The sequence below is a fragment of the Chiloscyllium plagiosum genome, chromosome 38 (assembly GCF_004010195.1).
Source record: "Chiloscyllium plagiosum isolate BGI_BamShark_2017 chromosome 38, ASM401019v2, whole genome shotgun sequence".
Lineage (NCBI taxonomy): Eukaryota > Metazoa > Chordata > Chondrichthyes > Orectolobiformes > Hemiscylliidae > Chiloscyllium > Chiloscyllium plagiosum.
Genome location: NC_057747.1, coordinates 23,680,874 through 23,695,625, shown reverse-complemented (window position 1 = coordinate 23,695,625; position 14,752 = coordinate 23,680,874). Strand labels below are relative to the sequence as shown.

The following is a 14,752-nucleotide window of genomic DNA, read 5'->3' as shown; positions in this document are numbered from 1 at the left end:
GTTGAAATGGTTTTGTAAATTGTTTGGACAAATATTATGAAGAAAATATCTTTTTGGGAAATAAAGAGTTGGAAATGATCACAACCTCAAGCCTTTCAGCCACAGGGTACCACAAACTAGTAACATCTTGAACCTGTTACATTGAAAGAATAGAATTAGCAGCTGGAGTAGACCATTCAGCCCTTTGAGCCAGTGCTGACATTCATAAGATCATGGATGATCTGCTTGTCCTGAATTTTCATTTAACCCCCATTAACCTATACCTGATAATATCAAAATTATGTTGAAGGATCTCAGAATGAAACAGGCTGTATAGAGAAAAGTTTAATTCTATTGCACTTACTGTAATTTTCAATTTGAAATGATTTATCATCAGGTCATAGTCATAGAGACGTACAGCATGAAAACAGACCCTTCAGCCCAACCAGTCCATGCCAACCATAATCCCAAACTAAACTAGTCCCACCTACCTGCTCCTGGCCCATATCCCTCCAAATATTTCTTATTCATGAAGTTATCCGAATATCTTTTAAATGTTTTAACTGTACCCAAATCCACCACTTCCTCTGGAAGTTTATTCTACGCACTAACTACCCTCAGTGTAAAGAAATTGCCCCTCATGCCCTTTTCAAATCTTTCTCCTCTTACATTAAAAATATGCCCCTTGTCTTGAAATCCTCCACTCTAGGGAAAAGTCATCTGCTATTTACCTTGTACAAACCTCTCTTGATTTGAAAAACCCCTATAAGGTTACCCCTCAACCTCCTCCGCTCCAGTGAAAATAGTCTCAGCCAATCTAGCCTGTCCCTATAACTCAAACCTTCCATTCACGGCAACAATTCTTTCCTGAATCCTCTCCAGCTTAATAATATCCTTCCTATAACAGGGCGACCAGAACTGGACACAGTGCTCCAGAAAGGCCTCACCAATGTCTTGTACAACCTCAACATGATGCCCCGACGCCTGCACTCAAAGGCCTGAACAATGAAGGCAAGCATGCCAACCATTTTCCTCACCACCCTATCAACATGTGATGCAAACTTCAAAGAATTATGTGCCTGAACCCATAGGTCTCTCTTATCCACAACACTATTGAAAGCTTGCACCTGACACAGAACATATGTTGTAAACATTATGAGTACTATAGTTGGATTGAGGCATCTAAGAGTGGATCATGATGCAGGAGGACATGTTGAATTTTATTGTCTGTTCTTTATAACTCAATATGCTTTGTAGTGTACTTTCAGAAATCCAATGAATATGGGTATAATTTTCAGAAAAATAAATCTCGGCTTGTTATCAACAAATACATTTTTTGTCACTAACCTGTATTTGCCTGGGTGAATTAGTTAAGAATGTAAGAAATAGGAGCATGAGTTGGCCATGTGACCCCTTACCCTATTCTATCATTCAATACAATCATGGCTGACTTTTTAAACCAGTTCAGTTTTTCTGCCCTTTCCCCACACCACTCAAAAACCTATCAACTGCCATCTCGAATAGACTCAATGAGTGAGGGTCTATTGGCAATAGGCTTGGAGCAATGGTCGGTTTATACTTGTGCCTAACTGATCATCGTCACTATCATTGGAGCTCTAGGCCCACAGCTGGTATTCACCTGACTTGCTTGCAGGGTCAGAGGTCGGAGTGCGTTCTGTTGGACATGGACATTTGCCTTCACACTGCTGGTTGAGCTGTTTCCCAGTCAGACAGACCTGTAGCTCCAGCTTACACTGTGGAGAGAGAGAATTGAGAGGGAGAGAGAGAGAGAGACAGAGAGGGAGGGAAGAAGAGGGGTTAGAACAAGTCAACGGATGAATTCAACTGCACCTACTCTGTGGATTCACCCACTTTGGAGAGAGTTGTCAGCTAATTAATGGAATACCGCGATTATGGTTTTGAATTCCTTTCAATTCTTTCCTGTTAGTTTTCTCTCACAGAAGGTTATTTTGATTCTGGGTCAGTGCACTGATGTTGGGTGTAAGCCCAGAGCATCCGTAACAAACAGTCACACATGGAACAATGCCACAAACTTTCTTGTCTTCTGTTAGTTACCATGTTAATATACTACCCCTGACACAATAGCCTACCATGTGGTACTTCATAGAATGTTGAAACTTTATTGCTGGAACAGCACAGCAGGTCAGGCAGCATCCAGGGAACAGGAGATTCGACGTTTCAGGCACAGGCCCTTCTTCAGGAATCCTGAAGAAGGGCCTGTGCCCGAAACGTCGAATCTCCTGTTCCCTGGATGCTGCCTGACCTGCTGTGCTGTTCCAGCAATAAAGTTTCAACTTTGATCTCCAGCATCTGCAGACCTCACTTTCTCCTCGAGTACTTCATAGAATCCCTACTTGCAGGTAGAGGCCATTTGGCCCATCGAGTCTGCACAGACCCTCTGAAGAGCATTCCATCCAGACCCACACCCCATCCTAGCCCTGTAACCCCACATTTTCCACGGCTAATTTACCTAGCCTGCATATCCCTGAACACTATCGGGCAATTTAGCATGGCCAATCCATCTAACCTGCACATTGTTGGACTGTGGGAGGAAACCCATGTAGACATGGGAAGAATGTGCAAACAGACAGTCACCTAAGGCTGGAATTGAACCCAAGTCCCTTGTGCTGTGAGGCAGCAGTGCTCACCACTCAACTACCATGCCCCTGCGGTGTGGGTAATAGGGAAGGCAAGTAGAACTTTGACCTTTATTTAACAGGGAATGGAGGATAAAAAAAGGTCTTGCTAAAACTATATAAGGCACTATTCAGATCTCACGGAAAATACTATGAACAGATTTGGGTTCATTATCTAAGGTAAGGGTATACTGGCATTGGAGGCAGTCCAGAAAAGGTTCACTCGGCTAATCCCAGGCACAGATTTTCCTATGAGGAGATTGGGCCTTCATAGGGAGTCTCACAGGTAGATGGAGAGAGAAGGCTTCCCTCTGTGAGATGGGCCTTTATCTGAGAGAAAACTAACAGGAGAGGGATACTGCAGCATGGTGGCTCAATGGTTAGCACTGCTACCTCACAATGCCAGGGACCCGGGTTCCATTCCATCCTCGGGCGACCGTCTGTGTGGAGTTTGCACATTCTCCCCGTGTCTGTGTGGGTTTCCTCCCACAGTCCAGAGATGTGTGGGTTAGGGTGGATTGGCCATGGGAAATTGGCCGTCGTGTTCAGGGATGTGGAGGTTAAGTGCATTGGTTAGGGGCAAATACAGAGTGTCAGAGTAGGGCACTGGATCTGAGTTGGATACTCTTCGGAGGCTCAGTATGGACTCGTTGGGTCTAATGGCCTGTTTCTACACTGTAGAGGATTCAATGAATTCTATCCCAGAGTAAAACAGAGGTGAGGAAGAATTTGTGTAATTCTTTAACAGAGTGGGCTATGTAGGCTGGGTCATTAAGGATTAAGATAGACAGATCTTTAATCAGTGAGAGAATTGAGAGTTATAGGGAAAAGGCAGGAAAGTGGAGTTGAAGATAATCAGATCAGGCTCAATCTCACTGAATCGCAGAGCTTAATGTGCCGAATGGCCTGCTTTGACTCCTGCATTATATGGTGTTATGGCCACTGGGTCCACCAAGCCCATGCCAACTCTTTGACAGAGCTATCCATGTGCCTCTCTTTCCCATGGCTCCTTCCAGCATTTCTCCTGGTCCCCTTTGAAAGTTACAACGTTCTGTCAGAATTCCAGGGAAGCGCACTCCGCTCCTTCCAGGGAGCTCCGGAATACCAGTCCTACCTGCGATGAGTAGGTGTGACCATCTGAGCCACACACAGGTTCCACCTGATCTGCTTGGCATGGCTTGCAAGTGTTGTCCACGTGCCCCAGGGAAGACTGCTTGATTCTGAAATAAAAGAAATTAGTGAGGAATATCTGCAGAAAAACCAGTATACCCTTCTTGAAAAAAAAGAGTTTAAAAACCTTCCCTTTATAACTCTGCTATGTGACTGACCACCTTCAATTCTGTTTCCAGAGAATCAGGAAATAGGGAATATTCTCGTCCAGGTTTTCAAAACCATGAAAACCATTCTAAGCATTGACAGTAATCTAGGTTTGTTCAATACATTGCATCAATTGTATAACACCTTGATCTTTTACTATAAATTCTGTGTCCTATGATCCTGCCCCACTAGCTACCTGACGATGGAGCAGTGCTCCAAAAGTTTGGTGATTTCAAATCAACCTGTTGGACTATAACCTGATGTTGTGTGGTTTTTAACTACAAAAAGTTTCAACTGTGCAAGATGGAAAAGATTGTGAGGTCACCCAGCTCAGTATTATTAGAGGGAAAATCAGGAATATATTTTTAAAAGCTTTATTGTGGTTAGTAGCAATGGCAATGACGACACAACATTGGTTAAGCCACAGCTACAGTATTGTGTGCAGTTCTGGAATCCACATTTTACGAGGGATATGATAGCGCTGCAGAGGGTGCAAAGGGACATTTACCAGGATGTTGTCTGGGCTGGACAGTTTTTTTAATTATGGCGGAGAGATTGAACAGACTGGAGTCGTTTTCATTGGAGCAGAGGAGATTGGGGCGGGGTGACATGACTGAAATTATGAGGGGCATAGATAAGGTAGACAGTAATGAATGTTTTCCCCTTGTTGAAGGGATCAATGACCCTCCTGCCAACTACATTTGCTGAATTAGTTATTGGTTGGCATTTGCAGATTCTCCCCGTGTCTGTGTGGATTTCCTCCGGGTGCTCCGGTTTCCTCCTGCAGTCCAAAGATGTGCTGGACAGGTGGATTGGCCATGCTAAATTGTCCCATAGTGTCTAGGGATACACAGGCCATTTGGATTAGCCATGGGAAATGAAGGGTCATGGGGATATTGTAGGGGTGTGGATCTGGGTGGGATGCTCTTCAGAGCATCAGTGTGGACTCGATGAGCCAAATGGCCTGCTTCCACACTATAGGGATTCTACAATTCTATGACCAAGGGGCACAGATTTAAAGGTCAGAAGGTTTCGAGGAGATGTGAAGAAAATGATTTGTCACCCAGAGGATGCTGGGAATCTGGAACTCACTGCCTGTATGGGTGGTGGAGGCAGAAACCATCAGAACGCTGAGATTTAAATGGTCATTGAATAAACATATGGATGATAATGGAACAGTGTAGGTGAGATGGGCTTCACATTGGTTTCCCAGGTTGGTGCAACATCGAGGGCCGAAGGGCCTGTACTGCGCTGTAATGTTCTATGTTCTATGTGCACTTGCAAAACCAAGGTAATGGGCCAACTGCTGGAAAAATGGGATCAGGATAGCTAGGTGGTTGATTTTGATAGGCACAGACACAATGGGCTGAAGGGCTTTTTTTCTGCACTGTAGTCATCTAGGTTTCTAAACGCGGCAGAGATTAGAGTACAGTAATTTCTTCCAGAATGCAGCAGTGTGTTCCTGAGCGAAGCCACGATATACAAATACACTGGAAGTGTTAGCCATGTACTCATGTTACAGCCAATGCACACTTTAATAGTTTGCATTTTAGAAACAGCGTTCCCTATTCACCCAATCACGTTACAATCCATTCACGTTAATGAAAGACGCGCTATAGCAGAACTGACGGTACTTAAAATTTAATTACGAAGATAAGAATAACATGATACAGGGACTCTGTGTAGTTATTTTAATGGGATTAATGACAAAAAAAAAGATACGGGGAAGAAGGATTATAATGGAACAGTTAATGAAAGAAGTTGCAACATACAAAGGGCCACATGGCCTCTTTCTGTGATGCAGATTCAAAGATTGAATTACTAAGGACACAAAATCATAAAACAATTATTGAGATTTTCTGTATCGTCTGCTGTTCTCACTGAGAATACATGCTGACAAACTGCGTGCCCATTCCAGCCACCTCAAGATGCTAAAGATAGTCACTTCCAACATGTTGTACCAGAACAACAACAAGGAGCTTATCCAAGGAGCTGCACCTCTGGGACACTATGCACCAAGAGGGAATTTCGAGTGGGGGTGGTGTTGGCAACCATTAACTTGACCTATTACCTCAGTCAACCCATCAGTGAGCAAGTGGCCAATCAAAGGAACAGGCAGTTGGTAAACTGATCAGTTCTATCTGGTTCTAACCACAAGTGACACGCAGGTTCAGAAACTAACACCATGGAATAATACATGTCGGTCATGACATGAAGTAAGTATAGTGTACTTGGAAGGAACAGGTGAATTATGGATTTCAAAGTTCTCCATCATTGCCTTGGTCTCACCTCATGCCTTGGAATATTTACTCATTGATTAGATTAGATTCCCTACAGTGTGGAAACAGGCCCTTTGGCCCAACAAGTCCACACCGACCCTCCAAAGAACAATCCACTCCCCTGACTAATGCACCTAACACTATGGGCAATTTAGCATGGCCAATTCACCTAACCTGCACATCTTTGGACTGTGGGAGGAAACCGGAGCACCCGGAGGAAACCCACGCAGACACAGGGAGAATGTGCAAACTCCACACAGACAGTTGCCCGAGATGGGAATCGAACACGTGTCCCTGGCACTGTGAGGCAGCAGTGATAATCACTGAGCCACCGTGTCGCCCTGCTAATAATTGATTGTTGTTATTGGACCAGAATTCCATTATCATTGGAATTCCATTATCATTGGAACAAACGACTTATCAGTAGGGTAGAAGCTGAACTAGATGGACCTTGGTCCATTCTTATCTAACAATTCTGTGTTCCTATCTACAGCAATTATTGATTGATCAGCAATGGCTTTAGATCTGTTCAGCTCTTTATAGAAATGCAGGCCACCTGGATAGGACAACTCTGCTTCATTTCAATTTCCAATAATGTTCCGTTACAAGTTGAGTCTGAGTTAAAGTCATTTCAGCAGAAATAGTTAACATAGAAGAATACAGCGCAGTACAGGCCCTTTGGCCCTCGATGTTGCGCCAATCCAAGCCCACCTAACCTACACTAGCCCACTATCCTCCATATGCCTATTCAATGCCCGCTTAAATGCCCATAAAGAGGGAGAGCCCACCACTGCTACTGGCAGGGAATTCCATGAACTCACGACTCGCTGAGTAAAGAACCTACCCCTAACATCTGTCCTATACCTACCACCCCTTAATTTAAAGCTATGCCCTCTCGTAATAGCTGACTCCATACGTGGAAAAAGGTTCTCACGGTCAACATTATCTAAACCCCTAATTAACACTGATGTAATGAGTCCACATTATCTGTTGCTCTGATATGCACCTCGATTTTATTAGGGAACAATTTTCATTACTCGTTCAGCTCTTTTGTGTCTATGTCATTATTTTGGTGTGTTGTCAGAATTAATTTATACAGTTCTTATGGGAAATAAATAGCTGTATGTTGTTCTTTTTCAATCCATCAGATTTTTCTGAAATGTATCTCTAACAACTAGTGAGGGCCCCCTGTATAGGACATGTTACAATAGGCATTAAATACTCTGACAGATTACAGCCGTTCAAATTAATTTCTCCAGCCGCAGTGGCTTCAGACTTAATCACCACCTAGAAATAGTAGTACAGAAACAGGCCTTTCAGCCCTTCCAGTCTATGCTAGTGTTTGAGCACTTTCCCACTCTGTTTCCTCCTTCTCCCCAAATTAACATATATTGAGCTTGTCTGAACACCACAACCACTCCTTATGGTGGTGCACATTCCACATTCTAACCACTCTCTGAGTGAACAACTCCACTCATGGCTCACCACCCGATCAGTCAATGGAAATTTGCTCTCCTTTTGCCGAGTGCACACCAAAACAATTTTCAATGTTGCCCAAATGTAACAAGACATTTGGAATACAGAGGACAATTATATTTCCCGCAGAGACAGCCAGAGCATTAATAATGCAGAACAATCAATAGAGTCTGACTTTAAAAGGATTCTGTTTCATTATCAGGGATCATTTTTACACAAGTTCTGCCCAGCTTCAGAAGCCGTGTCATCACTCAAGTGACAATTCTTTCATCAATTTAGTCAATTAACATATTGCTGCTCACAGTATCCTCACGTCCTGGTGCCAAGGTTAACTCGGGATATGTCACCACCCGTGGGATTGGATTGATCGCAGATGTGAACGGACAAAGATGTCCTCCAATCCGATGTGGAATGTGAACTAGGCTGGACTAAGCTGCCTTACTTTGAACCAAATCATTAACTCATGCAGGATGGTGGGAGTTGGGTTTGGATTCAAACAAGTACAATCACATGACGGTTAGACAACACAGTGCAGGAGGCATGACGGTCGCTGGGAGGTTGTCCAAGAGGGCAAAGGTCACCTTCGCCCGAGGTAATTGGGCCAAGTATTCTCATGGGTGACACAGCATCCGTGCTACGAATTGCACACAAATGAGCTCCATGCTCAAAGTCTCCACATATGCTACAACAGAAGCACACGTTCACTTATCTACACGTATGTCCTTATCAATGGGGAGGGTGCAATGTACATCTTCATTGGGTGGGGTCTGTCTGTGATGTAACTGAAGGGAAAGCGTCCCTCATGTACAGAGTATGAATGTGCACAACCAGAAACACGTCTATGCAGATCTCGCAGCAAGTCGCATTGGCGTGTGTGAGGGAACGTAATGGCATCCCGGCGCATCTAACCTGTGCTGTAATTTCTTGCGACTGATGCACATGGCCTTCAGCTGGCCCTGGGAGATACACACTTTGTGTCGGCTGCACTTCACCTTTTGACAGGGGTCCTTGGTGGGATCCAGTGCTGCAGAGGGAAGAAAGTACACAATAGTCACTTACGGACAGGAGAATACTCAAGAATACACAGTTGGGCTTTCCAAATGTCTGCAGCTACAATCAGGGAACATTCCAGAATGAGGCCATTTGGACCACTGCATCTTTGCTGGCTCTTTGAAGGTACTCCTAAGTCATAACCTTCCTGACCTCTTTACCTGCTAATAACCTATTTGTTCGGGGGCCAATAAAATGCAAGCACACCATTTTAAAAAAAATTAAATTTAAGACATTTAAAAGGGGCAACCTTTTCACTCGGAGGATGGGTCGTGTGTAGAATGAACTGCCAGAGGAAGTGGTAGAGGTGGGTACAATTACAACATTTAAAAGACATTTGCACAGGTGCATGAATAGGAAAGGTTTAGAGAGATATTGGCCAAATGTAGACAAATGGGACTAGTTCAGTTAGGGAAACCTGGTCAGCATGGACGAGTTGGGCTGAAGGGTCTGTGCTGTATGACTCTATGACTTTAGCATCTCTCTTACTCCTCCTGGACTACACTAGCTCACTCTCCAACTGCATTTCAGGCGCTCAATGAAATTATTTACATTTTATCAGTCTATGCCCATTGTCCGCATTTTACAGACATTATTCTGAACAAGGTGTGAGCAATATTAACATGTTTTATTCCACGTGTAATTTTTATTTGATCTCACCTACTCCCCTCACAACTAGAAACCAGGTTTTAGAGTCTGTCCTGAAGTTTTGTCCCATCTTGGTCCATCCATGTCAACGCTACATCAAGAAAGCACTCCATTGCCTCTACTTCCTCAGAAGGCTAAGGAAATATGGCATGTCCACAGTGATCCTTACCAATGTTTTTGATGCACCATAGAAAGTGTCCTATCCAGAAACATCACAGGTTGGTCGGGCAACTACTCTACTCAAGACCGCAAGGAATTATAGAGAGTTGTGAACACAGCCCACTCCATCAGACAAACCAGCCTCCCATCCATTGGCGCCATCTATATTTCCTACTGCCTCCGGAAAGCTGCCGACATAATCAAAGACTCCTCCCACCCTGGTTATACCCTCTTCCATCAGGAAGAACATACAAAAGTTTGAAGGTATGTACCACCAAATTCAAGATCAAGTTGTTCCCCACTATTATCAGACTTATAAATAGTATAGTAAAGTTTGCTGCTTTCTGCACTTTCTCTGCAGCTGTAGCACTATATTTTGCATTCTGTTCTATTCCCCTGATATTCTAATATAATGACTTGGAGATGCCGGTGTTGGACTGGGGTGGACAAAGTTAAAAATCACACAACACCAGGTTATAGTCCAACAGGTTTATTTGGAAGCACTAGCTTTCGGAGCGCTGCTCCTTCACTCTGATGTAGGGTATGCTTTGTCTGGATAGCATGCAAATCAATACTTTGTACTATATCTCGGTACATGTGACAATAAGTCAAATCAAATCACATAACCCTTTAGCAAGTACAAATTTTGATCTTTCTTGCTTCCCCCTCCCCACTCTCTCCCATCCTGTCTCCTCACCCTCCATCCCCTCAAGCCTCCCCATCCTCCCTCCCCTGTTCATCTTTGATGACGGCTCTGGGTCCAGTTGGCAGAATCTGTTGATAACTTGGAAGCTTTTGAAATTTCACAAGAAGTGACAACCGTTCCCTCACTGCCGGGAATCTTCATTTGGAGAGAAAACATTCTGAGGTTGCAGTGGTTCTCCAGAATTCTGGCTCCCTCTAGGGGATGGGATTCTTGTTTTGATGAATAAAAAGGAGAATGCTTTTTATCTTTAAAAAAGGAGCGTCACCAATCCCACACCATGAGAAATCTCAAGTTTCAAAGGCTCATTTAAGTTGAGACTCAGTTCTTGGATTGCGAAGGGAAACAGTCATTCTATCCCTTGCCTTTTGAAGACAGAATTAGGGCAGTATATTCCAGAATTAAGTGTAAAGTCTAGCATCAATACCTGAGCCAACCCACAATAATGTTCAAGGTTTAATCAGCTGTTGGGTGCAATGACTGCAGTCTGGTCTAGAAATTTAAGAATTATGAGATTGCCCTCCAAAGTCACACACAGATGAGAACCCTCTATCTCAGACAGCTCAGACATGACACCCAAGTCACAATCCAACTGCCAACACTAGATGTCACAAGCGCTTGATGTTGGCAAAGAAAAATAGAAGGGGAGAACATTTTCTTTCAGAACACATTGCACTTTTGTTAATGTCAATGCACGTACTGCCTGAAAGGACACAGACTGAATAGCCAGTCTCAAGAGGGATGAATGTTTAAAAAGGGAAAAGACCTAAAGTGTTTTGGAGATATGAGTGGGGGTTGGGGGAAGGGGGTGGATTCTGAGACTCATTGGCTAGCTCCTTCAAATAACCAGAAGGGTTGCCTGGCCCAAATGGCCTCACTCTGGAAGGTTCTCTGCTTGCAATTGCAGATAAACTCAACACTGCACTGCAGACTGAGTTTGATTATTGCAGCCAATTCTGCAGTTGGCATTAATGCTGTGTTGTGCTGGGTTCCCACTGGACTGAAGTTGTTTTGAACCGGAACTGATGACTGAACGGGTCCGTGAGATCTCAAACTGAAGGCTTGTCAGCTGATGCACAGCTGATGTCATGTTGCGGCTGTACGGGACACTGGTTTGGCCACTTTTAGTATACTGCATTCAATTGTGGTCTCTCTGCCATAGGAACTATGCTGTCAAACTGGAAAGGGTGCAGAAAAAATTTACAACGATGTTGCCGGGTTTGAGCTATAGGAAGAGGTTGAATAGGCTGGGGCTGTTTTCCCTGGAGCATTGGAGGCTGAGGGGTGACCTTACAGAGGTTTATAAAATCATGAGGGGCATGGATAAAGTCAAGGTCTTTTACCCAGGATAGGGGAATCCAAAACTAGAGGTCATAGACTTAGGGTGAGAGGGGCAAAATTAAAAAGGGACCCAATGGACAACTTTTACACACAGAGGATCGTGCGTGTATGAAATGAGCTACCAGAGGAATTGGTGGAGGCTGGTACAATAACAACATTTCTTTGGCATCTGGATGGGCAAATTAATAGGAAGAGTTTAGAGGGATATGGGCCAAGTGCTGGCAAATGGGAGTAGATTAACTTAGGATACTTGGTTGCCATGGACTAATTGGACTGAAGGGTCTGTTTCTGTGCTGTACACCGCTATGACTATGTCTAGAATCACCAAATAATGCAAAATAGCACATGTCCAACACAAGATACACAGAATCACCTGTGTTCTTCACGATTCCTGTGTTCTTTTCAGATTCTCTACTGTAAAGTTTGAAGCCTGTCGCTGCCCTGAGGAGGAACGATTCTCTCAAAGTAATGCTAGGTACCCAAAAGGCACCCAGCAGGTCCATTCAGATGGTGGCAGCTTCATAGAATCCATCCAGTCCTTCGGCCCAACAAGTCCACACAGACTCTCTGAAGAGTAACCCACCCAGACCCATTCCCCTTACCCTATATTTAGGGTGACCAATGCATCTAACCTACATCTCCCTGAACACTACGGGCAATTTATCATGACCAATTCACCCTAACCTCGGCTAGACATTTTTTCACAGGCCTCACCCTCACTGAACACATTGCCAACTGCCGTAAGTGTATCTGCTACTTTCCGATGAGTTCTGATCATTTCCACAGGAACTATGATCAGGAGGAGTTTTGTTTGAGCTTTGTCCCCATTAGAAGATTCATTATTTAGTTTGGGGGGAGGGGGAAGCAGCCCTCAGTGACGTTCCTGAAATGAGTTGCTGCCACACACCAGGAGTGTCCAACACTCCAGCTACTAAAATTGCTTTGAGGTACAGTACAAAACAGCGTCTCCAGCAGTGCAGCACTCCCTCAGCTTTGCCTGTTGTTCAAGTCCTCCTGTCCGTTCCATGCTGGGTCTCATACTCCACATGAACCACCCACCACAGTCATTTATTTCACCATTTCAACCCATCTAGACAGAAGTGGGGACTGCAGAAGCTGGAGATTAGAATCAAGATCAGAGCGGTGCTGGAAAAGCACAGCAGGTCAGGCAGCATCCGAGGAGCAGGGAAATCGACGTTAATTTTCCTGCTCCACAGATGCTGCCTGACCTGCTGTGCTTTTCCAGCACCACTCTGATCTTGATTTCAACACATCTGTCTATTCCTTTCTTCCTCATGTGTGTCTCAATGCTCTCATTAAATCCGATCAAAGCTATTCACCTCAATACTCTCTGAAGCACAAAATCTACTTTCTAAAACTCTCCAGATAACAATGTTCCTCAAATTCCCAGCTGGATTTATCTTTCGTTGTGGGGTTTCTTATGCTCTGATACACCACATGGTCCATTTGGGAGCCATAGTTGTTAAGACTGGAGTGGAGAATGAGGGCGGAGGACAAAAGTCTCACTTTCTGTTCTTTTGCAGACTAACAGTCGCATCTTCCCGTTATTCAGACTTGCCCTTTCATCACCCGATCCCATATGGGTGGCCAAGACTACAGTCATCCAGGCCCATTGCTCTCAAATCCCATTCTGTAAACCCCACCGCCTCTCACACCTCCTTTAAGATGTGCCGTACAACCCAGCCATGAGACCGGACTCCCGGTCGCCTGACCGACATCTCCTTCTTGATTTGGCATCCAATTCCTGGTAACAGTCCTGTGAAACAGCCTGGGCCATTTAAGTCTGCATTAAGCATGCTATATAAATGCAAATTGCTATCGTTAAACATCCTGAGGAAGGCAGGTTATGTGCCTGCTGCTGTAAGTGGTCTACCGAGGGTAAATTAGTGAGTGATGTCCACAGGGGCTGTGTTGGATTGTTGCAACGTAAGCCACTAAACATCTGAATGCAGGCGCTGACTAAAAGCCAAAAAGAAAAACAGGGCTCCTTAAATTTTAATGACTTCATTAAATAATCATTAAATCCCATTTAAATTGAGGAGATACGGGGAATATATTCCCCAGCTGAGAGGTTAATGGATACAGATTCTTTTATATCACTGTGTTGCCTAAAAACACATACCCCTGTGTCCAGGGATGACCAACAGTCAGAGACTGGTCACCTTCCTTGATGTGCCTATTGTGCGGTAACCAATCTCAAGTTAGCACTCTTCCCTCAGAATCAAAAGATGTGGGTTCAAGCCCCACAGGAGGACTTGAGCAACAGGCAGAGATGAGAGAGTGCTGCACTGTTGGAGGCATTATCTTTCTAATGGATGAGGTCACATCGTTTCTCTCAGGTAAAAGATTCTAATTAGTCCCAATTCAAAATTGATCTTTATCAGAGGAGGGACGGAGTACGAACATAGGAAAGTATTTCTACAGCTGTACAGACAGTACTTGTTGGTATCATTGTTGAAGTGCTGAGTTTCATGAGAATGGTCTCAGGAATGAAAAGCTTATCATATGACGAACATTTGAGGACTCTGGGTTTATATTCGATGGATATAGAAAAGTACAGGGGGAGCGAATTGAAACGTACAGAACACTGAATGGCCTGGTCAGAGTAGACGTTGGGAAGATGTTTGCATTGGTAGGAGAGACTAGGACGTGAGGGCACAGCCTTTGAATAAAGGGAAGATCTTTTAGTACAGAGATAAGGAGAAACTTTTATAGCCAGAGAGTGGTGAGTCTATGGAATTCATTGCCACAGAAGGCAGTGGAGGCCAGGTCGTTGAGTGTATTTAAGACTGAGGTAGATAGATTCTTGAGTATCAACGAGATCAAGGGTTACGGGGAGAAAGCAGGAGAATGGGGTTGAGAAACCTATCTGTCATGATTGATTGACGGAGCAGTCTCAATGGGCTGAGAGTGTGGTGCTGGAAAAGCACAGCAGGTCAGCCAGCAGGCAAAAGCATCAGGCATCAGGATACGTAGACACTCATGTGGGCGGCACGGTGGCACAGTGGTTAGCACTGCTGCCTCACAGCGTCAGAGACCAGGGTTCAATTCCCGCCTCAGGCGACTGACTGTGTGGAGTTTGCACATTCTCCCCGTGTCTGCGTGGGTTTCCTCCGGGTGCT

General features: G+C 44.4%; 1 protein-coding gene across 2 annotated transcripts in view; it reads right to left on the bottom strand.

Annotated features, from left to right (window-relative positions):
• Window positions 1–14,752, bottom strand: part of spock2 (SPARC (osteonectin), cwcv and kazal like domains proteoglycan 2) — a 73,805-nt gene that overhangs the window by 19,070 nt on the left and 39,983 nt on the right. For both annotated transcript variants that reach the window (XM_043679136.1, XM_043679138.1), the window contains 3 exons: window positions 8,618–8,732; window positions 3,751–3,856; window positions 1,619–1,733 (listed from right to left, as the gene is read on the bottom strand). In XM_043679136.1, the coding sequence (XP_043535071.1) occupies window positions 1,619–1,733; window positions 3,751–3,856; window positions 8,618–8,732 (336 nt within the window). The remainder of the gene's footprint in view (window positions 1–1,618; window positions 1,734–3,750; window positions 3,857–8,617; window positions 8,733–14,752) is intronic.